The 26363-nt window shown below is 32.4% G+C and overlaps 2 protein-coding genes across 3 annotated transcripts in view; one reads left to right on the top strand and one right to left on the bottom strand.

The window, feature by feature from the left end:
* LOC134688575 (SWI/SNF-related matrix-associated actin-dependent regulator of chromatin subfamily A containing DEAD/H box 1A-like) overlaps positions 1–6351 on the bottom strand; it is a 31981-nt gene extending 25630 nt beyond the window's left edge. Inside the window, exon 1 of one of the 2 annotated variants that reach the window (XM_063549382.1) lies at positions 6270–6351. The gene's annotated coding sequence lies outside the window, so the exon portion shown is untranslated. Of the gene's footprint in view, positions 1–5992; positions 6099–6269 lie in introns of those variants that run through there. The other variant, XM_063549383.1, reaches the window with a different exon arrangement.
* Positions 6352–9121: 2770 nt separating this feature from the next.
* Positions 9122–26363, top strand: part of LOC134686643 (uncharacterized) — a 33050-nt gene continuing 15808 nt past the window's right edge. The window contains exons 1-2 of the mRNA XM_063546318.1: positions 9122–9591; positions 11300–11438. Coding sequence (XP_063402388.1) covers positions 9330–9591; positions 11300–11438 — 401 coding nt within the window. The 5' untranslated portion in view covers positions 9122–9329. The remainder of the gene's footprint in view (positions 9592–11299; positions 11439–26363) is intronic.

Raw genomic sequence — 26363 nt, 5'->3', positions numbered from 1 at the left:
GATATATTTTTACTTAATAAACAATTTTACTTCATGTCACATTTGCTTTAAATGCTTAGGTTTTTGAGTTATGAGCCAAAAACTGAATTTTACCCCTATGTTCTACTTTTAGCCATGGCGGCCATCTTGGTTGGTTGGCGGGGTCACGCCACACATTTTTAAAACTAAATACCCAAATGATGATTGTGGCCAAGTTTGGTTTAATTTGGCCATGTATTATCAGAGGAGAAGATTTTTGTAAAAGATAACTAAGATTTACAAAAAAATTTTAAAAATTGACTTTAAAAGGAAATAACTCCTAAAGGGGTCAACTGACCATTTCGGTCATGTTAACTTATTTGTAAATCTTACTTTGCTGAACATTATTGCTGTTTACAGTTTATCTATATCTATAATAATATTCAAGATAATAACCAAAAACGGGAAAATTTCCTTAAAATTACCAATTTAGGGGCAGCAACCCAACAACAGGTTGTCCAATTCAACTGAAAAATTCAGGGCAGATAGATTTTGACCTGATGCACATGTTTACCCCATGTCAGATTTGCTCTAAATGCTTTGGTTTTTGAGTTATAAGCCAAAAACTGCATTTTACCCCTATGTTCTATTTTTAGCCGTGGCGGCCATCTTGGTTGGTTGGCGGGATCACGCCACACAATTTCTAAACAAGATACCCCAATGATGATTATGGCCAAGTTTGGATTAATTTGGCCCAGCAGTTTCAGAGGAGAAGATTTTTGTAAAAGATAACTAAGATCTACAAACTAGAGGCTCTAAAGAGCCTGTGTCGCTCACCTTGGTCTATGTGCATATTAAACAAAGGACACAAATGGATTCATGACAAAATTGTATTTTGGTGATGGTGATGTGTTTGAAGTTCTTACTTTACTGAACGTTCTTGCTTCTTACAATTATATCTATAATGAACCTTGCCCATTAGTAACAGAGAAAAATATTTGGTAAAAATTTACATAAATTTACCGAATTAATGAAAATTGTTAAAAATTGACTATAAAGGGCAATAACTCCTTAAGGGGTCAATTGACCATTTAGGTCATGTTGACTTATTTGTAGATCTTACTTTGCTGAACATTATTGCTGTTTACAGTTTATCTCTATCTATAATAGTATTCAAGATAATAACCAAAAACGGCAAAATTTCTTTAAAAATTACCAATTGGAGGGCAGCAAGCCAACAACCGATTGTCCAATTCATCTCAAAATTTCAGGGCAGATAGATATTGACCTGATAAACATTTTTATCCCATGTCAAATTTCCTCAAAATGCTTTGGTTTTTGAGTTATAAGCCAAAAACTGCATTTTACCCCTATGTTCTAATTTTAGCCGTGGCGGCCATCTTGGTTGGTTGACCGGGTCACGCCACACATTTTTTAAACTAGATACCCCAAAGATGATTGTGGCCAAGTTTGGAATAATTTGGCTCAGTAGTTTCAGAGGAGAAGATTTTTGTAAAAGATTACTTAGATTTATGAAAAATGGTTAAAAATTGACTATAAAGGGCAATAACTCCTAAAGGGGTCAACTGACCATTTCGGTCATGTTGACTTATTTGTAAATCTAACTTTGCTGAACATTATTACTGTTTACAGTTTATCTCTATCTATAATAATATTCAAAATAATAACCAAAAACAGCAAAATTTCCTCAAAATTACCAATTCAGGGGCAGCAACCCAACAACAGGTTAACCGATTCATCTGAAAATTTCAGGGCAGATAGATCTTGACCTGATAAACATTTTAACCCCATGTCAGATTTCCTCTAAATGCTTTGGTTTTTGAGTTATAAGCCAAAAACTGCATTTTACCCCTATGTTCTATTTTTAGCCGTGGCGGCCATCTTGGTTGGATGACCGGGTCACGCCACACATTTTTTAAACTAGATACACCAATGATGATTGTGGCCAAGTTTGGTTTGATTTGGCCCAGTAGTTTCAGAGGAGAAGATTTTTGTAAAAGCTAACGCCGGACGACGACGGACGACGGACGCCGGACGCCAAGTGATGAGAAAAGCTCACTTGGCCCTTTGGGCCAGGTGAGCTAAAAATGGTTAAAAATTGACTATAAAGGGCAATAACTCCTAAAGGGGTCATTTGACCATTTCCGTCATGTTAACTTATTTGTAAATCTTACTTTGCTGAACATTATTGCTGTTTACAGTTTATCTCTATCTATAATAATATTCAAGATAATAACCAAAAACGGGAAAATTTCCTTAAAATTACCAATTTAGGGGCAGCAACCCAACAACTGGTTGTCTGATTCGTCTGAAAATTTCAGGGCAGATAGATCTTGACCTAATGAACATTTATACCCCTTGTCAGATTTGCTCTAAATGCTTTGGTTTTTGAGTTATAAGCCAAAAACTGCATTTTACCCCTATGTTCTATTTTTAGCCGTGGCGGCCATCTTGGTTGGTTGGCGGGGTCACGCCACACAATTTTTAAACTAGGTACCCCAATGATGATTATGGCCAAGTTTGGAATAATTTGGCCCAGCAGTTTCAGAGGAGAAGATTTTTGTAAAAGTTAACGACGACGGACGCAGGACGACGGACGCCTACGGACGACGCCGGACGCCGGACGCCAAGTGATGAGAAAAGCTCACTTGGCCCTTCGGGCCAGGTGAGCTAAAAAGCATGATGTTTAGCTTGGGATTGCCACTCATTTTAATCTGAAACAAAACAGAATTAATTTGTGATTTAATTTTAACTCTGAGAACTTTTCAATCTACTTTTTTTGTATATCACTGATCATAAATTTGTGTCACCTATAACATGCATTTGATATGTATGATCTTTAAATATGCATTTCTACAGTAAACATGTAGTTTATGATCTGTTTATCTTATCAACAAATGTACTTTTGTATTATTGTATACTTGTTCAACATACATGTACATGTATATTTCTAGAACATATGTACATGTTCTTTGTATGATTTTATGTCCATGTTCTCGTATATAAAATTGAGAATGGAAATGGGGAATGTATCAAAGAGACAACAGCCTGACCATAGAAAAAACAACAGCAGAAGATATGTATATTTATATGTATAAGTAAACTATAACAATATCAACCAGATGTATCACTTCTCAATCAATCTTTACAAACTGTTAAAGAATTCAGGGAGCAAATGTGAAAGGGGATGATCAGGAATGGGAGCAACTGTGAAGCTGTATTTATTATGTGCATCAGCAGTAAAAAATGTGAAAGCATATAAATATACTATATATAACAAAACAAATAATTAACAGCATAATTAACAACGCCTGGTGATGTTTTATAGCCTGACTGGTCGGTCCATAACGAACCTTCATCAGGAGTAGAATCTTTATTCTTGATCTTGATAGGTTTATAGTGATACATGTACATCCAAGGATATTAATACACTATGCTTATGTCAAGTAATTTACTCAAGTTGGGCCCCCCCTTACAATTTCACTAAAGGATTTATCTGGTTCTTCTGCTGTCTGAATTTTAATGAAGATATCTATTATCTTGTGGTAGTAGGTTCCAGTCTTTGATGGTACACATGTATTTGGAATAAAATTGTATTTTAATGTGTCTGTTTTCATTTGAAGTCTGAGAAAATGTTGACTGCATGTTCTTGGTTGTCTGGGTGTTTTTTTCAGTTGGTCATGTTGGTCAGATGGTTAGTTTACTTGACCGTGTATACTCTTGCAGAAAAGTATTAATCTGTTTTCTGTACGTCGGTCTTTTAGTGGCGGTGATTGTAGAATACTTATGAATACTTTCACAAATTAATATAAACTGTATTACACCATAACAACAAAATTTATTCTTGAAATATAAATCAGTTTTTGAGGTTTTTGGTGTAATCAAATTCAACGCCAACTGAATTTCAGCACTGTAGGTGACTTTTGCTATGCACACAAATATGGACCATAATTTGGTATTCGGCCTTTGGTTTCTTTTTGTATCTTTTTTTATAAGTTCTAAAATTTTAACTTTTATTTAGTGGGTTGTGTTGGTGTTAGAATAGTATGAATGGAACAATTGAGTTTTTCGAGAAAAAATTAATACATTTTGATTCACCGTTTACGTGACATGAAACCAAACAGGAAACCAATTTTTATTTTCTTTATTTTGCGTAATATAATTCAAAAGGCATAAATAAACACCATTACTAGTGTTACTTGCTTCATGTAAATATTTAAAATCTATTTTCAATGTTATATTAAAGTTTTTTTTAAACCTGACAGGAAACCATAAGAAACCGAAAGCATTTTTTTAGTTTTATTTTATTGCAAAATCTGCTTAAAATAATCTGAACAGTATACTTTTTCTTGAAATCCATCTTAAATGTAACAGTATTATAAAACTCCTAAATATGTGCTTGTTTTGAAAACAATTAGTACAATTTATTCAGAATTTTCCATATTTTCTCCATTGATACAGGATACCATAATCGTTGAATCATGATGTTTAAGCAAAAAAAAATGTATTTATATTTGGTTTTGATTTTCCAATTATATACAATCTATTCCAAATCATTGGTAATGTAACATTCTTTAAATCCAGTAAAGAAAAATCCTTTAACGTGGAATTAAAATCTTTAAAATAGACACAATGTGATACTTGTGACCTGTACACCATCTACAGGGTTTCCACATTTTAACCTACTTTAGTGGGCTAAAATCAATAAAGTACTTCCTTTCAAGTCATGCATGCTAAAAGTTTACTTCTCCTTTGACACATTTATTGCGTTTCTGATAAGTGTTTGCAGAACATGAATAAAAAATATTAATTAAAAACTGTGACAGGATTCCAACTTTGTACATTCTAAGTGTAACGGTATATTAACATGTATTTGTTATTAAATTATATTTATTCACCTAAAATATCCAGTAATATTTACTGCTGAAGTTAAATCAATCCAACGAGCATTGGTACAATGATAAGAGACGTAATTTCGATTGATTTTTCCAAGGACTCTTCACGTCATTATCGGGAAACGAAGTGTGTTCTAACGTCTGTCAAATATGAAATCGATTTTATCAAGTCATTGGACATTTATTTTCACACAGGATTGTATGTAACATTATGCACATAGGAAAAATAACAGACCACCGGCGCAATCTCTTTGACAATTGTATTTTCCCCTTTTAAACAAGACGAAACAAGTCTACAGATTATGTTTGCTAACATCCCGTTGGAAACAAAAACAATGTTTAGACCTAGTATTTCGTACATCCGGCCGTAATGGCGTGATCACATGTTAGTCACATGTTTCACGTATGACCGGAAATGGTTAGAACTTAAGGACAAAAACAATTTTAATAAATAACTGGACTTCTGTTTCGTGTGAAATGTAACGCATAACGGCAACGTAATTTTCTTACTTAATTATTACGATGATCAAAACAAGAATGTAAATCATCTTGGATTTACCTGTTTGAACATCTCGCGAGAGTTCATATTTGCATATTGTTTTTAAGAATTCTATTACAACAAAGCAGATTACATCATCTAAAAATTGCGTTACGAAATCGGACACAAAAATCACGCCACTGTTCTTACATCTGCTACATAAATACTTATAGTTCTCGGCATTTTCTTCTCACTATTCTTACTGGTCGATGTTCTTTGTTATTTGAAAGCAAAAGTTACGAATTTGCCGGTGACGATTATCTATAAATCAGTCAGCGTTATGCTCTTCGGAAGCAATAAATAACGCGAGAAACGACACAAAAATACGGTTGTAGAATCTTTGAAATTTGTATATTTTAATTTTTTTTCTAGGGAAGAGTAGCATACACTTGTATGTTGATAAAAATAATGGCATCTTTAGATGTAGTTGCAACTTTTCTTACAGTTATTCACATTTTATCACTTTTCTATAGTTATAGGAAACTGAGCCCAATAGCAAATTATGGTCCATATACAATTATGCTGACATATCTTTTCTAGTAAATCTTTTGTTTATTTTAATATGTACAGAACGCCTTACTAGTTAATCTTCCTAGTTAAAAACATCTGCAAATTATATAGGTATCGACCAAGTATGAAACTTCTAGCAGTCTGTAATCGCGCGAAATTATTTTGTTGTCTGTGAAACTGAAAAATGGCGGGTACAACCATCTCTCTTTCGAGGCACTTTCATTAAATTTATGCATAACAAGAACACATATCGAGAGAAAATATATTGAAGAAAGTTTCCCCTCTCTAAAAATATGTAATTTGTATTCTACTAATAAATGCAAGGCATTTTTATGATGATATGTTACCACATTTCTCTTTGTCCAAAATCTAAGACAATTTAAGGAATGAAACGTTCCTTCAGATTAGAGAGTTCAGTTAACATAAAACCTAAACAACTACCCCGAACTCACACTGTTTCTAATATTATCAATTTATTTTCCAGACTACACATATCCTGAACAAGACTTGGAAAATATTTTAACAGATTTTGAGACTAATAAAACTCTTTTATTTTATCGAATTTCAATTTGTGTTATTGATCCTGACATATCTGTAGCAAAGGTAATACAGCTAAAAATAGACAGGATACAAGAGCTTTATTTTTTACTCCTTGAGGACTACCGTATCTGAGATATATATACAAACAAATATTGAATTCGAAAAGTCCAACACTAGAAGTAAGACGTCGCTGTAGAACAATTGCTTTATATATTTAAACAAGAATGTGTCCCCAGTACACGGATGCGCCGATCGCACTTCCATTTTCTATGTTCACTGGACTGTGAAATTGGGGTCAGAACTCTAACTTGACATTGAAATTAGAAAGACCATATCATAAGGAATTTATAAACTAAGTTTCAGGTTGCGTCTCAAACTTGTTTCAACTGGTCCATATTTATGGGTATTATGAAATCGAATTATGGAGGCCCTAAAATATATCAGAGGTTGCATAATTATCGTTATATAAGTCCTAAAAATCGAAAAACAGAACTCCATGAATACAATACTTTTGACTAAATCCATGTTTCATAAGATGTTGCTGTATGTTATTTTGATTTCTGGGTATTGTTGTCTGCTCAACAGGGCGCAGGACATTTAAGTGAAAAAAATAAAATTACTAGGGGACCTTTGAGCGCCAACATTAGAGCCCATTTAAGCGCCGGATTAATCCGCTCACCTGTATTTTCGATCAAGGATGTATACGTTTGATTGTTTTGTGATCTTTTGTAGAGGAATTCGTTTCCGTTGCACCAGCAGATAAGAGATGTGTTGAATTCGCTGATTATCTTACGGAATATTATGTTTCTGAAGATTTGAAGTTCCCACCTAAGCTTTGGACAGAAGTTCCGTGCAACTCAAAGCAAACAAAGAATGGTCCAGAGTCGTACCATTCCCATTATAATGAGAAATTTTATAGTTGTCACCCAGCAATTTATGTTTTTCTCGATACTATTATAAAATTACAAACAACAACTTATATAAAGATACGAAGTATAGAGGAATGCTCCCCACAATCTAGATAAGATGAAGAGAAAGGGCGGTTTCTAATGCAATTCTATGAACAGTACTATGGTACAAGGGGTATATCTAGAGCCCATTACGTACTTTCTCTAGGTTATAAATTCCAGGCTAAAACAGACTTTTAACATTCGATTTAACCTTTAAGACTTTAAGTGCTGTATTCTAATTGGAAATTTTGATATTGTTTTATGTTGTGCTGTCTTGAGTCTATTAGTGCTGTATATTAATGGACATGTTTTATATTTGTTTTATATTGTGCTGTCTTGAGTCTATCAAACATTTTTTTAATTTATCCTATATTATTCATTTACTAAAAAGGGTTAAAATATCTCGCTAAAATGGGCTCTGACAATTTTAACTTTCTCTAAAATGGGATAAAATTCTGGCGCTCAAATGGGTTCTACTTTGGCGCCCACATGTCATTTTTTTTCTCGCTCAAATGTCCTATCAATGCGCTCAAATGTTCTCCGCCGGCTCAACAACTCTTGATACACACCTTTTATTTCGAAGAAATGTGCAAACACTGTGTGGGTATCACCTTTATAAGGGTATCAATGTCCTTTATCATGTTTATCGTCAGGCGTTAAACGGTAATTTTAATTTGTCTACCGTCAGCGTCAAATTGGCTAACTTCTTACCGTGATTTGCCAAAATATCATTATCGTGATTCGTTATGAGAGGCCTCAAATAACTATCGTTACCGTCAGTTTTGAAAAAAATAAATAATGTGACTTCAAAATACAGACGATTTTTGTATCGTCTAAAAGAAAGTGTACATTTTTTTTAGTTCGTTAGTTGTAGTTAACGTCAATCGGCAAGTACCGTTATTCGTCATGAAGGTACACCGTTTACGACCCTTCTTTATTGTTTTGAGGTTTGTGTGTGTGTATTACCTGGTACACTTAGTTGTTAATGTATATGGTCGTACCTTCTATCAATTCTGTATTTTTGTAAGTTACTCCAAACTAAGCTTTCCCCGCGGCATGGTATATACATATACATAATTTGACAATTGTCATTCGCAATAACAGTTATTTGTTTCTGATGATCAACTAAGAGCGTATACAGAAGGTGGCTTCTTTTGTACTCAAACAAAAAAATAGTTGAATGTCTATACAAAGTCATGCCTTCTAGACCATGCGTTGTTCGTTGTTACATGTATTTTGTTAGTACGTTTGATATTTCGGAGTCGCAGTTACATGCTTCAGTCTGGTTTTGTTTGTTCTGTTGTATTGTCTAATAGTTTGACAATTCCATTTTATGAATTATTGAGATCTGTATAAACATGAGTGATATGCAGGCTTACTATTAACCATAACTATATCACTTCATATTTAGTCTTTTGTTTGCTTTAACATAACATGTTAATAGATTGTTTGTGTTTTCTTCTTTTATATTGATCACAGTATTATTTACACAAGTTATAAGAAATCAAATCAAATGTTAAAATTTTGTAAAATATAATATTTCATGTTAAATGGTGTTATCTAACATGCAATTATTCGTAATCATTAGACAATGAATAATTTAAAGATTCGCATGAGAAGTTCGAACAGAATAACGAATAATAGCATATACGATATCATACAACGCGTCTTAAAAGATTTAATATCTATGGATCAGTTATGTCTTTAATCAATTACTATGTCGCTTGGCTCAGCGTTACAATACAGTTCCAACACTGTCATTTTTTAATTGAAAAATATTTAAGAAAAAATATAACCATAGGACAAGACATTTGAAATAAATGTTAGCTAAGCAAATCCCAATAATGAATACCGACGAGCTATAGATTAGTAAGTTCGTGGTTCATTGCTCGATATTTCTGATATACCAGTGTAACAATGGTTAACTGTTCTACATACAGGGGTGTTTTACGATTATTGATAGTTTTACTGATTGTCAAGGAATTTGTATCGTCCACTGTTCCTGCATATTCAGGTGATGATTCTACGACTAAACCTTGTGTGACAAAACCCTTTGTTTTAACATGGGACAAAGAAGATTTCCCTAATCCCCAGACGGATATTAAAGGTGACTTTTGTGGACGAGGATGTAAATCTTCTTGGATATGTGATCCTGGACACATTATAAGCAATGAGCAAGGTAAATGTAAACAAATTCTGTTATTAGAATAAAATTTGGATATGTGATCCGGAACATTATTATAAACACTGAGCATGGTAACAAAATACTATTTTAAAATCAAAAATAAATGAAACTTAAACCCAGACTTGAGCTATGGATGGCCTGTTGAAAGACAGATTTGCATCATTCGATTGCATTTATAGTAGTTTTCAGTAATCTTTTCATTGTATATATCCTCAAGTTAAGTTACGTTATTTATTCACACATGTGCATGCTTATATATACATATATGTAATTGTAAATATATATTTTCTCTCTAACTATGACATGTAGTTTTGTGAGAATAAAGTTCCTTCATTCATTCAAGTATAGCCTTTATTTGTGTTTCCGAAACTTTAATATATATATATATATCGCTATTTTGTGCGTTTTTCTTTTGATCTTTTTTTGTGATAATTTTCATATCATGCTTCTCGCTTGATATGGAATAATTATCACTAGAAACTAAGGAAGCCACGTGGCGTTGCTAACGAAATTGACATGAAATTGACAACGTCGTCATAGGTAAAATAGCGATAAATAGATTATCATTGGACATCTCAACTCGATTGCTTTTCTCACTTTCGCTATACCAGCTCAAGCGAGAAAATCAATCTCGTTGAGATGATCAACGATAATCTATAAATCTATAAAGTACGTCTGAGTCAGTGACAACCCTACAACAGATGTATCCATTGGATCGCCATCAATGATGGTGATACATGGCTGTCTAGCGGGACGGCTGCAGTGCAGGCGATTTGGTGTCACGATATCACAGTAGCATGGGTTCGAATCCCGGCGAGGGAAGAACCAAAAATTTGCGAAAGCAAATTTACAGATCTAACATTGTTGGGTTGATGTTTAGACGAGTTGTATATATATATATATATATTTTTATAATTTTGTATGACAAATGAAGAAGTAAAAAAAAAAGATATCAAAGTAAATACTAGTAACAGTTTTGCTTATATAAGTTGAATAAAAATAATAACAAAGTTCCTATCAACTATTCAGTTCTTTACTTGTTATATTTTCATCCCTTCGAAGCTCCTTGTAGATCCTATTTACAAGTCGGAAAAATACAGATTTAATATCTAATTTCTAACTGTTTATATTCCTTTAGAATTAAGGAGTTTAGGCCTAAAATGTTCACCAATTCGTTGAAAACAGAAAGTAAACATACATGTGTGTACACGAACAAGCATTACAAAATGACAAACTCTGGGCGAATGTTGAATTGTAAACTGATGGAACTACTATAGCAGGACATCGATTTCTTTCTTAACGTCCAGTGACAAATATTTGATGCATTCTAAGGAAGAGAACATATTAACAATAATACCATAGGTATGTTTTGCAAGGATGGAGGACGGTAGATTTTAAATTATACTAGAAAATGAGGATACGTCTTTGGATTGGAGCACATAATTTGAATTACGGACCCATTAAAGCGCTGTTGTCAGAGTTCTCTAGCGTACATAACCTTAGAAAATAACTGCATTGTATATTTTTTTTACAACTCGGATAAACTTGGTTATAACGACACTAAATGCGAACACTCTTCGTTAAGTCCCTTCGTTAACGTAAAACACGCAATTCATATATCTTGAAGGTGATGACTTGGACAAATGCATTGAATCTAAACGTACAATAAAACTGTTTATTTTTGTCATTTCATATCTTATAGCTGATGCCTTGGACAAGGAAATTGATTCTATACGCACAACAACACCTTGTATGTGTGTGTCCTGTGAGGATGACGCGAGGGATGGAGGAGGGTATATCATTTCAATAGCATTAGTTCCCTCAATTACTTACATACCAGGGTGAGTTATCTACCGTAAGTATCTGATCGGTGAAATGGAAACCCATACTGCTACATGTAGGTACATAACAGGGTATGCACTGGGTTCACAGAATAGAAAATAATACATGAATAGGCAAAACGTAACAGAATAAGGAAATAGACCAAAAGAAGAATAGAGAACAGTGGTCAAAACAATAAATAAAGAAAAGATAAAAATTGGCCTAACAAATTAAAGAATACAGAAATGAAGTAGCACCTTAACTTCTTAGGAAGAAAGATAAGAAGTTAGCAATATCCTTTAACTCTACTTTCCGCTATATAATTCAAAATTTGGTGACTATGTGAAACGCATCTTTCCCATTGAACTAGAGATAACGGATACTACAGATACAGTTAAGTCGGCTTCATATCTTGACTTCGGTTGAAAACAAACCTTTACGACAAAAGAGATGATTTCAGCTTTCCAATTGTGAACTTTCCATTTCTAAGTAGCAACATTCCAGCAGCACCTGCATAGGGGGTATATATCTCCCAATTGATACGATATTCCCGTGCTTGCATTTCCTATCATGCTTTTTTTTATAGAGGGTTGCTGCTCACAAGGAAGCTATTAAACCAAGAGTTTCAAATGTTGAAGTTGAAATCATCCCTTCGTAAATTTTACGGACGCCATCACGAGTTGGTTGACCGTTATGGAACAACCATTTCACAAATGATATCGGATATTTCCTTACGTCGTAATTACAATCCCCTTCCCTTCATGAATGTGACTTACCGAATTATACTATTTACCGGATTTGATATCACATAAGCAACACCACGGGTGCCACATGTGGAGCAGGATCTGCTTACCCTTCCGGAGCACCTGAGATCACCCCTAGTTTTTGGTGGGGTTCGTGTTGTTTATTTTTTAGTTTTCTATGTTTTGTCATGTGTACTATTGTTTGTCTGTTTGTCTTTTTCATTTTTAGCCATGGCGTTGTCAGTTTGTTTTAGATTTATGAGTTTGACTGTCCCTTTGGTATCTTTTGTCCCTCATTTAGACAATCACATATGAAAGAGATGGTTTTGGGTGAGCGTCAATGCGACAGAATAGTACATGCATTTATCGGAAAATATTAACATTACCTAATTTCTCTATTTTGCAGAAAAATAAAAATGTTATAGGTGTCTCATAAAGATTTTTTAGATGCTTACTTGCTCTCACAACTACCCATTTCTCATTCAATATTGATTTGAAGAACAAGTTAAACAACAACACTTAAGCACATTACAAATAAGATACAATGTGCTATTAGATACATCAATGACTATTCTCCAAAGGATTAAATCAACTATTTTATGGGTTACATTCATCATCTTATTGTTTTATCTATGGATGAGTTAGTTTCCGACAAATATTTTACAGGGATAATAGTATATCTGGTATTTAGATGCAACGTATATTATTAAGTAATAATATACATTATAATTTATTGCATTTTCTTTGTCATTCAATGAAGAATACTTGCACAATCTTTTGGTAAGATATGAGTAAATATATATATGTTTTACTTTTTAAATTGTTATTTGGATGGAGAGTTGTCTCATTGACACTCACACCACATCTTCCTATATCTATGTATGTGAAGAAAAGAAAAAAATGTATTTAACACTAATAAGCCCGGAAAACAATGGACATTTTTTTCTGTATTAATAATGACTGAACGCTGTCTATAAATAAATATGAACATATTATACGATTGATCTCGTAGAGACTTTCTGGAGGGGGTATCTGGTATAATCACGCCATATGAAAGATGGATATCCCGACTGACTGCCAGAGTCGAAATTTTTCAGTATTCTTTTTAATGATTTATGATTTTTATCACTTACATTGAAATTTAAAAAGACTAATGACAAAAGACAGTAATGGATCTGCATCTGTGTTATTTTATGAATATTTTTAATCAAATCAAAAAATCATCTATAATTGAAACTACGTGATATAGTAATGTATTGTTTAGATACATCTACCAATACAACATTAAGATGTAATACACACAATTACAAACATATGTTCTTTTTCCTTGGAATTTATGATGTGTTTTCCTATAGAAGTAGATGCCAATATTGTTCTTTTTTTATATTACGATACGTATATTTCTTATTATTATTGACCATCTGCATTAAAGCGGTTTGCTATCAGCTAGCTAGTTTCTCTGTAAACTTGTATTTAGTTTTTAGAGAATAAAATAACTATCTTTCTATCTAGCTCCCCCAACTTTCATTATGCATGTAGTAAGGTATTCAACGACATAATACACGAGTTTGTTAACTCTAGCTAGTTCGCCGGTTATCGGCATTACATGTATTTCAAATCTTCCCAGAAGAACTTAATCGTTCACTATTGAGGCGCCTTGAAACGTTTTTTTTTTTTTATTTTTAAACAGATTTTGAAGATAGTCCTTTAACTATTAGTTTTTATTAAACCATTCATCTGCATATTTTGTTTTTGTTTTCAAATAATTCCTAGTTATCTCATTGAAAGCTTTGTCAGTATATGATGACTAAAGATTTCACGGAACACCTTTTGTCCATACTTGTATTCCAGAATACTTTTCATCCAGAAAGCAGCTTGAATTTACCATATTATTTTCTCTTGGGCTTGCTTATACTAGATACTCACCCATTCATAATAAAAAAAAAATAGTCGACCTCATCTCTTGACTTACATCGATAAATAAGCAATTATGATCGGTTGAGAACAAACAGATTATTTCGGCTTTACCATTGTGAACTTTCCATTTCTATGTAGCAACATTCCAGAAGCACATGCATATGGAATATATGTCTCCCAGTTGATACGAGATTCAAGGGAGAGTAGTTCGTTTTATCTCGATAGAGGGTTGCTGCTTTGGCCCAAGACCACAATTAATGACCCCGCTTTTCGTTGTCCACGAATATAGTTCCTTTTAATTAGAGTGTATTTTTCCTTAATTTTTTTTCTTTCCTTTCCTCACTCATTCCTTAAATCTTTTTGGGTGGAAATGAAAGAAGAGAGGTCAAATAAATTTTTGGAGGTTGTATTTTAACTGATTTTGATATGGAATGAGTGATTAGGTCAAGTGCAAAAAGGTGATATTTACAGTTTTCGGAACATCTCTTGACTTGTCAATAGGGGTATGGATGTGTATTGGCTAAATTTGTAAAAGTGATTGCTGCAATCTTTCTGAATTTTGGATATATATTTGGACTAGGACAATACATTACACACACAAAAAATTTGACAAAAGTGCATGGTGCAATTTTTTTAATGATGCAAAAGGTTATAAAGAAATGATAGAGGAATTAATTGTGGTCTGTGGCCTAAGAGGTGCATTTCAGCAAATTTTGGAATTTTTACTTTGGCATCTTTTCTGAATGATCTATTGGTATTGATTTGTCAAACTATATGAGAAGAAATGATTTTCACTTTCATTTGATAGAAATTTTGTGAAAAAGTCACTTTTCAGGTTAAATGCCTAAAATGTAGCTTTTTCACTTTTTTCACATTTTTTTCAAAAACAGCATGCTTAATTTCTCTCTGACAGTTTTTTTCTGATTTCTATTTGTGTATGTGGTATTTATTTCAGTTGTTTAACTTATTTGTGAACTCTGAACACAAAAAAAAGGAGATAAAAACATAAAATGAGTGCAAAATGTGCTGTTTTAATAGTCTAAGGCTAACGGTCAGTATATGCAGCAGGTGAAATGTGAAGTTCTATGCACTTAAAAGTTGTATTCCAAAACAGATTGCACTGAACCTACATCAAAAACACTTATTACTGGTTGCTTAACCATTTCTGTTTCACAGACTACCTTTACTTTCTTCTGTTGGATAGCTAGTGGTTTAAATATTGGCCTTTTGAGGCTGAAATTTCATTCAGTTTTTAAACAGTAAAGTTAATAAACTTTGCATCAGACCATACTGTCTGCATATATAGTTGAAAGTGACAGTCTTGTTACATCCAGGCTCCATGTTTTATCATATCTGAGCACAGATTTTAGCAAAAAGAAGTATATCTCCATCTCCCATATCATTTATATGCTTTTAAATATGCAAATGTGGGGAACGGCCTAAACTGGCAATCTGTTTTTTTAAGCATAACATTGCTAAAGACCATTTTATCCACCTGTGTTATGCTATTTGAAACTTATATTTCCATCAAAAGTACATTTATAACCTGTTAAAGTTTGTTTGATAACTTAACAACTTCAGAAAATTGTGGTAAGTGAAAAATATTACATTTGATATAAGGCCTCACCCTAATTGAAAACCTCTATTTTTTGGCACAGGCTCATATAAAATTAACTTCTGGCCATTTTTCATAAGTCTGATACATGAAGTATGCTTTCTGTTGCTTTAAATAGATGTTAACTTATACATAGAGACATTAAAAAGTGTTAGTTTTGGTATCTTTTGGTTTTTAGAAGCTCAAATTTGATAGTTTTAATTGTTCTAATTCAACGCCACAATTCAGCACCCAAAATTCAGATATAAAAAATGCCACATTTTTTTTATTTGGTATCATATGGCTTTGAAACTTTGTAACCTGTTTTATAATATACTAAGCTTGAATCATGCCAAGTTTTATTAGAATTGGTCAAGTTTTAGGCCCCTAATAGGCCCAAGACCACAATTAATGACCCCGCTTTTCGTTGTCCACGAATATAGTTCCTTTTAATTAGAGTGTATTTTTCCTTAATTTTTTTTCTTTCCTTTCCTCACTCATTCCTTAAATCTTTTTGGGTGGAAATGAAAGAAGAGAGGTCAAATAAATTTTTGGAGGTTGTATTTTAACTGATTTTGATATGGAATGAGTGATTAGGTCAAGTGCAAAAAGGTGATATTTACAGTTTTCGGAACATCTCTTGACTTGTCAATAGGGGTATGGATGTGTATTGGCTAAATTTGTAAAAGTGATTGCTGCAATCTTTCTGAATTTTGGATATATATTTGGACTAGGACAATACATTACACACACAAAAAATTTGACAAAAGTGCATGGTGCAATTTTTTTAATGATGCAAAAGGTTATAAAGAAATGATAGAGGAATTAATTGTGGTCTGTGGCCTAAGAGGTGCATTTCAGCAAATTTTGGAATTTTTACTTTGGCATCTTTTCTGAATGATCTATTGGTATTGATTTGTCAAACTATATGAGAAGAAATGATTTTCACTTTCATTTGATAGAAATTTTGTGAAAAAGTCACTTTTCAGGTTAAATGCCTAAAATGTAGCTTTTTCACTTTTTTCACATTTTTTTCAAAAACAGCATGCTTAATTTCTCTCTGACAGTTTTTTTCTGATTTCTATTTGTGTATGTGGTATTTATTTCAGTTGTTTAACTTATTTGTGAACTCTGAACACAAAAAAAAGGAGATAAAAACATAAAATGAGTGCAAAATGTGCTGTTTTAATAGTCTAAGGCTAACGGTCAGTATATGCAGCAGGTGAAATGTGAAGTTCTATGCACTTAAAAGTTGTATTCCAAAACAGATTGCACTGAACCTACATCAAAAACACTTATTACTGGTTGCTTAACCATTTCTGTTTCACAGACTACCTTTACTTTCTTCTGTTGGATAGCTAGTGGTTTAAATATTGGCCTTTTGAGGCTGAAATTTCATTCAGTTTTTAAACAGTAAAGTTAATAAACTTTGCATCAGACCATACTGTCTGCATATATAGTTGAAAGTGACAGTCTTGTTACATCCAGGCTCCATGTTTTATCATATCTGAGCACAGATTTTAGCAAAAAGAAGTATATCTCCATCTCCCATATCATTTATATGCTTTTAAATATGCAAATGTGGGGAACGGCCTAAACTGGCAATCTGTTTTTTTAAGCATAACATTGCTAAAGACCATTTTATCCACCTGTGTTATGCTATTTGAAACTTATATTTCCATCAAAAGTACATTTATAACCTGTTAAAGTTTGTTTGATAACTTAACAACTTCAGAAAATTGTGGTAAGTGAAAAATATTACATTTGATATAAGGCCTCACCCTAATTGAAAACCTCTATTTTTTGGCACAGGCTCATATAAAATTAACTTCTGGCCATTTTTCATAAGTCTGATACATGAAGTATGCTTTCTGTTGCTTTAAATAGATGTTAACTTATACATAGAGACATTAAAAAGTGTTAGTTTTGGTATCTTTTGGTTTTTAGAAGCTCAAATTTGATAGTTTTAATTGTTCTAATTCAACGCCACAATTCAGCACCCAAAATTCAGATATAAAAAATGCCACATTTTTTTTATTTGGTATCATATGGCTTTGAAACTTTGTAACCTGTTTTATAATATACTAAGCTTGAATCATGCCAAGTTTTATTAGAATTGGTCAAGTTTTAGGCCCCTAATAGGCCCAAGACCACAATTAATGACCCCGCTTTTCGTTGTCCACGAATATAGTTCCTTTTAATTAGAGTGTATTTTTCCTTAATTTTTTTTCTTTCCTTTCCTCACTCATTCCTTAAATCTTTTTGGGTGGAAATGAAAGAAGAGAGGTCAAATAAATTTTTGGAGGTTGTATTTTAACTGATTTTGATATGGAATGAGTGATTAGGTCAAGTGCAAAAAGGTGATATTTACAGTTTTCGGAACATCTCTTGACTTGTCAATAGGGGTATGGATGTGTATTGGCTAAATTTGTAAAAGTGATTGCTGCAATCTTTCTGAATTTTGGATATATATTTGGACTAGGACAATACATTACACACACAAAAAATTTGACAAAAGTGCATGGTGCAATTTTTTTAATGATGCAAAAGGTTATAAAGAAATGATAGAGGAATTAATTGTGGTCTGTGGCCTAAGAGGTGCATTTCAGCAAATTTTGGAATTTTTACTTTGGCATCTTTTCTGAATGATCTATTGGTATTGATTTGTCAAACTATATGAGAAGAAATGATTTTCACTTTCATTTGATAGAAATTTTGTGAAAAAGTCACTTTTCAGGTTAAATGCCTAAAATGTAGCTTTTTCACTTTTTTCACATTTTTTTCAAAAACAGCATGCTTAATTTCTCTCTGACAGTTTTTTTCTGATTTCTATTTGTGTATGTGGTATTTATTTCAGTTGTTTAACTTATTTGTGAACTCTGAACACAAAAAAAAGGAGATAAAAACATAAAATGAGTGCAAAATGTGCTGTTTTAATAGTCTAAGGCTAACGGTCAGTATATGCAGCAGGTGAAATGTGAAGTTCTATGCACTTAAAAGTTGTATTCCAAAACAGATTGCACTGAACCTACATCAAAAACACTTATTACTGGTTGCTTAACCATTTCTGTTTCACAGACTACCTTTACTTTCTTCTGTTGGATAGCTAGTGGTTTAAATATTGGCCTTTTGAGGCTGAAATTTCATTCAGTTTTTAAACAGTAAAGTTAATAAACTTTGCATCAGACCATACTGTCTGCATATATAGTTGAAAGTGACAGTCTTGTTACATCCAGGCTCCATGTTTTATCATATCTGAGCACAGATTTTAGCAAAAAGAAGTATATCTCCATCTCCCATATCATTTATATGCTTTTAAATATGCAAATGTGGGGAACGGCCTAAACTGGCAATCTGTTTTTTTAAGCATAACATTGCTAAAGACCATTTTATCCACCTGTGTTATGCTATTTGAAACTTATATTTCCATCAAAAGTACATTTATAACCTGTTAAAGTTTGTTTGATAACTTAACAACTTCAGAAAATTGTGGTAAGTGAAAAATATTACATTTGATATAAGGCCTCACCCTAATTGAAAACCTCTATTTTTTGGCACAGGCTCATATAAAATTAACTTCTGGCCATTTTTCATAAGTCTGATACATGAAGTATGCTTTCTGTTGCTTTAAATAGATGTTAACTTATACATAGAGACATTAAAAAGTGTTAGTTTTGGTATCTTTTGGTTTTTAGAAGCTCAAATTTGATAGTTTTAATTGTTCTAATTCAACGCCACAATTCAGCACCCAAAATTCAGATATAAAAAATGCCACATTTTTTTTATTTGGTATCATATGGCTTTGAAACTTTGTAACCTGTTTTATAATATACTAAGCTTGAATCATGCCAAGTTTTATTAGAATTGGTCAAGTTTTAGGCCCCTAATAGGCCCAAGACCACAATTAATGACCCCGCTTTTCGTTGTCCACGAATATAGTTCCTTTTAATTAGAGTGTATTTTTCCTTAATTTTTTTTCTTTCCTTTCCTCACTCATTCCTTAAATCTTTTTGGGTGGAAATGAAAGAAGAGAGGTCAAATAAATTTTTGGAGGTTGTATTTTAACTGATTTTGATATGGAATGAGTGATTAGGTCAAGTGCAAAAAGGTGATATTTACAGTTTTCGGAACATCTCTTGACTTGTCAATAGGGGTATGGATGTGTATTGGCTAAATTTGTAAAAGTGATTGCTGCAATCTTTCTGAATTTTGGATATATATTTGGACTAGGACAATACATTACACACACAAAAAATTTGACAAAAGTGCATGGTGCAATTTTTTTAATGATGCAAAAGGTTATAAAGAAATGATAGAGGAATTAATTGTGGTCTGTGGCCTAAGAGGTGCATTTCAGCAAATTTTGGAATTTTTACTTTGGCATCTTTTCTGAATGATCTATTGGTATTGATTTGTCAAACTATATGAGAAGAAATGATTTTCACTTTCATTTGATAGAAATTTTGTGAAAAAGTCACTTTTCAGGTTAAATGCCTAAAATGTAGCTTTTTCACTTTTTTCACATTTTTTTCAAAAACAGCATGCTTAATTTCTCTCTGACAGTTTTTTTCTGATTTCTATTTGTGTATGTGGTATTTATTTCAGTTGTTTAACTTATTTGTGAACTCTGAACACAAAAAAAAGGAGATAAAAACATAAAATGAGTGCAAAATGTGCTGTTTTAATAGTCTAAGGCTAACGGTCAGTATATGCAGCAGGTGAAATGTGAAGTTCTATGCACTTAAAAGTTGTATTCCAAAACAGATTGCACTGAACCTACATCAAAAACACTTATTACTGGTTGCTTAACCATTTCTGTTTCACAGACTACCTTTACTTTCTTCTGTTGGATAGCTAGTGGTTTAAATATTGGCCTTTTGAGGCTGAAATTTCATTCAGTTTTTAAACAGTAAAGTTAATAAACTTTGCATCAGACCATACTGTCTGCATATATAGTTGAAAGTGACAGTCTTGTTACATCCAGGCTCCATGTTTTATCATATCTGAGCACAGATTTTAGCAAAAAGAAGTATATCTCCATCTCCCATATCATTTATATGCTTTTAAATATGCAAATGTGGGGAACGGCCTAAACTGGCAATCTGTTTTTTTAAGCATAACATTGCTAAAGACCATTTTATCCACCTGTGTTATGCTATTTGAAACTTATATTTCCATCAAAAGTACATTTATAACCTGTTAAAGTTTGTTTGATAACTTAACAACTTCAGAAAATTGTGGTAAGTGAAAAATATTACATTTGATATAAGGCCTCACCCTAATTGAAAACCTCTATTTTTTGGCACAGGCTCATATAAAATTAACTTCTGGCCATTTTTCATAAGTCTGATACATGAAGTATGCTTTCTGTTGCTTTAAATAGATGTTAACTTATACATAGAGACATTAAAAAGTGTTAGTTTTGGTATCTTTTGGTTTTTAGAAGCTCAAATTTGATAGTTTTAATTGTTCTAATTCAACGCCACAATTCAGCACCCAAAATTCAGATATAAAAAATGCCACATTTTTTTTATTTGGTATCATATGGCTTTGAAACTTTGTAACCTGTTTTATAATATACTAAGCTTGAATCATGCCAAGTTTTATTAGAATTGGTCAAGTTTTAGGCCCCTAATAGGCCCAAGACCACAATTAATGACCCCGCTTTTCGTTGTCCACGAATATAGTTCCTTTTAATTAGAGTGTATTTTTCCTTAATTTTTTTTCTTTCCTTTCCTCACTCATTCCTTAAATCTTTTTGGGTGGAAATGAAAGAAGAGAGGTCAAATAAATTTTTGGAGGTTGTATTTTAACTGATTTTGATATGGAATGAGTGATTAGGTCAAGTGCAAAAAGGTGATATTTACAGTTTTCGGAACATCTCTTGACTTGTCAATAGGGGTATGGATGTGTATTGGCTAAATTTGTAAAAGTGATTGCTGCAATCTTTCTGAATTTTGGATATATATTTGGACTAGGACAATACATTACACACACAAAAAATTTGACAAAAGTGCATGGTGCAATTTTTTTAATGATGCAAAAGGTTATAAAGAAATGATAGAGGAATTAATTGTGGTCTGTGGCCTAAGAGGTGCATTTCAGCAAATTTTGGAATTTTTACTTTGGCATCTTTTCTGAATGATCTATTGGTATTGATTTGTCAAACTATATGAGAAGAAATGATTTTCACTTTCATTTGATAGAAATTTTGTGAAAAAGTCACTTTTCAGGTTAAATGCCTAAAATGTAGCTTTTTCACTTTTTTCACATTTTTTTCAAAAACAGCATGCTTAATTTCTCTCTGACAGTTTTTTTCTGATTTCTATTTGTGTATGTGGTATTTATTTCAGTTGTTTAACTTATTTGTGAACTCTGAACACAAAAAAAAGGAGATAAAAACATAAAATGAGTGCAAAATGTGCTGTTTTAATAGTCTAAGGCTAACGGTCAGTATATGCAGCAGGTGAAATGTGAAGTTCTATGCACTTAAAAGTTGTATTCCAAAACAGATTGCACTGAACCTACATCAAAAACACTTATTACTGGTTGCTTAACCATTTCTGTTTCACAGACTACCTTTACTTTCTTCTGTTGGATAGCTAGTGGTTTAAATATTGGCCTTTTGAGGCTGAAATTTCATTCAGTTTTTAAACAGTAAAGTTAATAAACTTTGCATCAGACCATACTGTCTGCATATATAGTTGAAAGTGACAGTCTTGTTACATCCAGGCTCCATGTTTTATCATATCTGAGCACAGATTTTAGCAAAAAGAAGTATATCTCCATCTCCCATATCATTTATATGCTTTTAAATATGCAAATGTGGGGAACGGCCTAAACTGGCAATCTGTTTTTTTAAGCATAACATTGCTAAAGACCATTTTATCCACCTGTGTTATGCTATTTGAAACTTATATTTCCATCAAAAGTACATTTATAACCTGTTAAAGTTTGTTTGATAACTTAACAACTTCAGAAAATTGTGGTAAGTGAAAAATATTACATTTGATATAAGGCCTCACCCTAATTGAAAACCTCTATTTTTTGGCACAGGCTCATATAAAATTAACTTCTGGCCATTTTTCATAAGTCTGATACATGAAGTATGCTTTCTGTTGCTTTAAATAGATGTTAACTTATACATAGAGACATTAAAAAGTGTTAGTTTTGGTATCTTTTGGTTTTTAGAAGCTCAAATTTGATAGTTTTAATTGTTCTAATTCAACGCCACAATTCAGCACCCAAAATTCAGATATAAAAAATGCCACATTTTTTTTATTTGGTATCATATGGCTTTGAAACTTTGTAACCTGTTTTATAATATACTAAGCTTGAATCATGCCAAGTTTTATTAGAATTGGTCAAGTTTTAGGCCCCTAATAGGCCCAAGACCACAATTAATGACCCCGCTTTTCGTTGTCCACGAATATAGTTCCTTTTAATTAGAGTGTATTTTTCCTTAATTTTTTTTCTTTCCTTTCCTCACTCATTCCTTAAATCTTTTTGGGTGGAAATGAAAGAAGAGAGGTCAAATAAATTTTTGGAGGTTGTATTTTAACTGATTTTGATATGGAATGAGTGATTAGGTCAAGTGCAAAAAGGTGATATTTACAGTTTTCGGAACATCTCTTGACTTGTCAATAGGGGTATGGATGTGTATTGGCTAAATTTGTAAAAGTGATTGCTGCAATCTTTCTGAATTTTGGATATATATTTGGACTAGGACAATACATTACACACACAAAAAATTTGACAAAAGTGCATGGTGCAATTTTTTTAATGATGCAAAAGGTTATAAAGAAATGATAGAGGAATTAATTGTGGTCTGTGGCCTAAGAGGTGCATTTCAGCAAATTTTGGAATTTTTACTTTGGCATCTTTTCTGAATGATCTATTGGTATTGATTTGTCAAACTATATGAGAAGAAATGATTTTCACTTTCATTTGATAGAAATTTTGTGAAAAAGTCACTTTTCAGGTTAAATGCCTAAAATGTAGCTTTTTCACTTTTTTCACATTTTTTTCAAAAACAGCATGCTTAATTTCTCTCTGACAGTTTTTTTCTGATTTCTATTTGTGTATGTGGTATTTATTTCAGTTGTTTAACTTATTTGTGAACTCTGAACACAAAAAAAAGGAGATAAAAACATAAAATGAGTGCAAAATGTGCTGTTTTAATAGTCTAAGGCTAACGGTCAGTATATGCAGCAGGTGAAATGTGAAGTTCTATGCACTTAAAAGTTGTATTCCAAAACAGATTGCACTGAACCTACATCAAAAACACTTATTACTGGTTGCTTAACCATTTCTGTTTCACAGACTACCTTTACTTTCTTCTGTTGGATAGCTAGTGGTTTAAATATTGGCCTTTTGAGGCTGAAATTTCATTCAGTTTTTAAACAGTAAAGTTAATAAACTTTGCATCAGACCATACTGTCTGCATATATAGTTGAAAGTGACAGTCTTGTTACATCCAGGCTCCATGTTTTATCATATCTGAGCACAGATTTTAGCAAAAAGAAGTATATCTCCATCTCCCATATCATTTATATGCTTTTAAATATGCAAATGTGGGGAACGGCCTAAACTGGCAATCTGTTTTTTTAAGCATAACATTGCTAAAGACCATTTTATCCACCTGTGTTATGCTATTTGAAACTTATATTTCCATCAAAAGTACATTTATAACCTGTTAAAGTTTGTTTGATAACTTAACAACTTCAGAAAATTGTGGTAAGTGAAAAATATTACATTTGATATAAGGCCTCACCCTAATTGAAAACCTCTATTTTTTGGCACAGGCTCATATAAAATTAACTTCTGGCCATTTTTCATAAGTCTGATACATGAAGTATGCTTTCTGTTGCTTTAAATAGATGTTAACTTATACATAGAGACATTAAAAAGTGTTAGTTTTGGTATCTTTTGGTTTTTAGAAGCTCAAATTTGATAGTTTTAATTGTTCTAATTCAACGCCACAATTCAGCACCCAAAATTCAGATATAAAAAATGCCACATTTTTTTTATTTGGTATCATATGGCTTTGAAACTTTGTAACCTGTTTTATAATATACTAAGCTTGAATCATGCCAAGTTTTATTAGAATTGGTCAAGTTTTAGGCCCCTAATAGGCCCAAGACCACAATTAATGACCCCGCTTTTCGTTGTCCACGAATATAGTTCCTTTTAATTAGAGTGTATTTTTCCTTAATTTTTTTTCTTTCCTTTCCTCACTCATTCCTTAAATCTTTTTGGGTGGAAATGAAAGAAGAGAGGTCAAATAAATTTTTGGAGGTTGTATTTTAACTGATTTTGATATGGAATGAGTGATTAGGTCAAGTGCAAAAAGGTGATATTTACAGTTTTCGGAACATCTCTTGACTTGTCAATAGGGGTATGGATGTGTATTGGCTAAATTTGTAAAAGTGATTGCTGCAATCTTTCTGAATTTTGGATATATATTTGGACTAGGACAATACATTACACACACAAAAAATTTGACAAAAGTGCATGGTGCAATTTTTTTAATGATGCAAAAGGTTATAAAGAAATGATAGAGGAATTAATTGTGGTCTGTGGCCTAAGAGGTGCATTTCAGCAAATTTTGGAATTTTTACTTTGGCATCTTTTCTGAATGATCTATTGGTATTGATTTGTCAAACTATATGAGAAGAAATGATTTTCACTTTCATTTGATAGAAATTTTGTGAAAAAGTCACTTTTCAGGTTAAATGCCTAAAATGTAGCTTTTTCACTTTTTTCACATTTTTTTCAAAAACAGCATGCTTAATTTCTCTCTGACAGTTTTTTTCTGATTTCTATTTGTGTATGTGGTATTTATTTCAGTTGTTTAACTTATTTGTGAACTCTGAACACAAAAAAAAGGAGATAAAAACATAAAATGAGTGCAAAATGTGCTGTTTTAATAGTCTAAGGCTAACGGTCAGTATATGCAGCAGGTGAAATGTGAAGTTCTATGCACTTAAAAGTTGTATTCCAAAACAGATTGCACTGAACCTACATCAAAAACACTTATTACTGGTTGCTTAACCATTTCTGTTTCACAGACTACCTTTACTTTCTTCTGTTGGATAGCTAGTGGTTTAAATATTGGCCTTTTGAGGCTGAAATTTCATTCAGTTTTTAAACAGTAAAGTTAATAAACTTTGCATCAGACCATACTGTCTGCATATATAGTTGAAAGTGACAGTCCTTGTTACATCCAGGCTCCATGTTTTATCATATCTGAGCACAGATTTTAGCAAAAAGAAGTATATCTCCATCTCCCATATCATTTATATGCTTTTAAATATGCAAATGTGGGGAACGGCCTAAACTGGCAATCTGTTTTTTTAAGCATAACATTGCTAAAGACCATTTTATCCACCTGTGTTATGCTATTTGAAACTTATATTTCCATCAAAAGTACATTTATAAACCTGTTAAAGTTTGTTTGATAACTTAACAACTTCAGAAAAATTGTGGTAAGTGAAAAATATTACATTTGATATAAGGGCCTCACCCTAATTGAAAACCTCTATTTTTTGGCACAGGCTCATATAAAATTAACTTCTGGCCATTTTTCATAAGTCTGATACATGAAGTATGCTTTCCTGTTGCTTTAAATAGATGTTAACTTATACATAGAGACATTAAAAAGTGTTAGTTTTGGTATCTTTTGGTTTTTA

The sequence above is a fragment of the Mytilus trossulus genome, chromosome 10, assembly GCF_036588685.1.
Source record: "Mytilus trossulus isolate FHL-02 chromosome 10, PNRI_Mtr1.1.1.hap1, whole genome shotgun sequence".
NCBI lineage: Eukaryota > Metazoa > Mollusca > Bivalvia > Mytilida > Mytilidae > Mytilus > Mytilus trossulus.
Note: the sequence above shows the minus strand (reverse complement) of the source record. Positions and strands in the feature narration are given on the sequence as shown.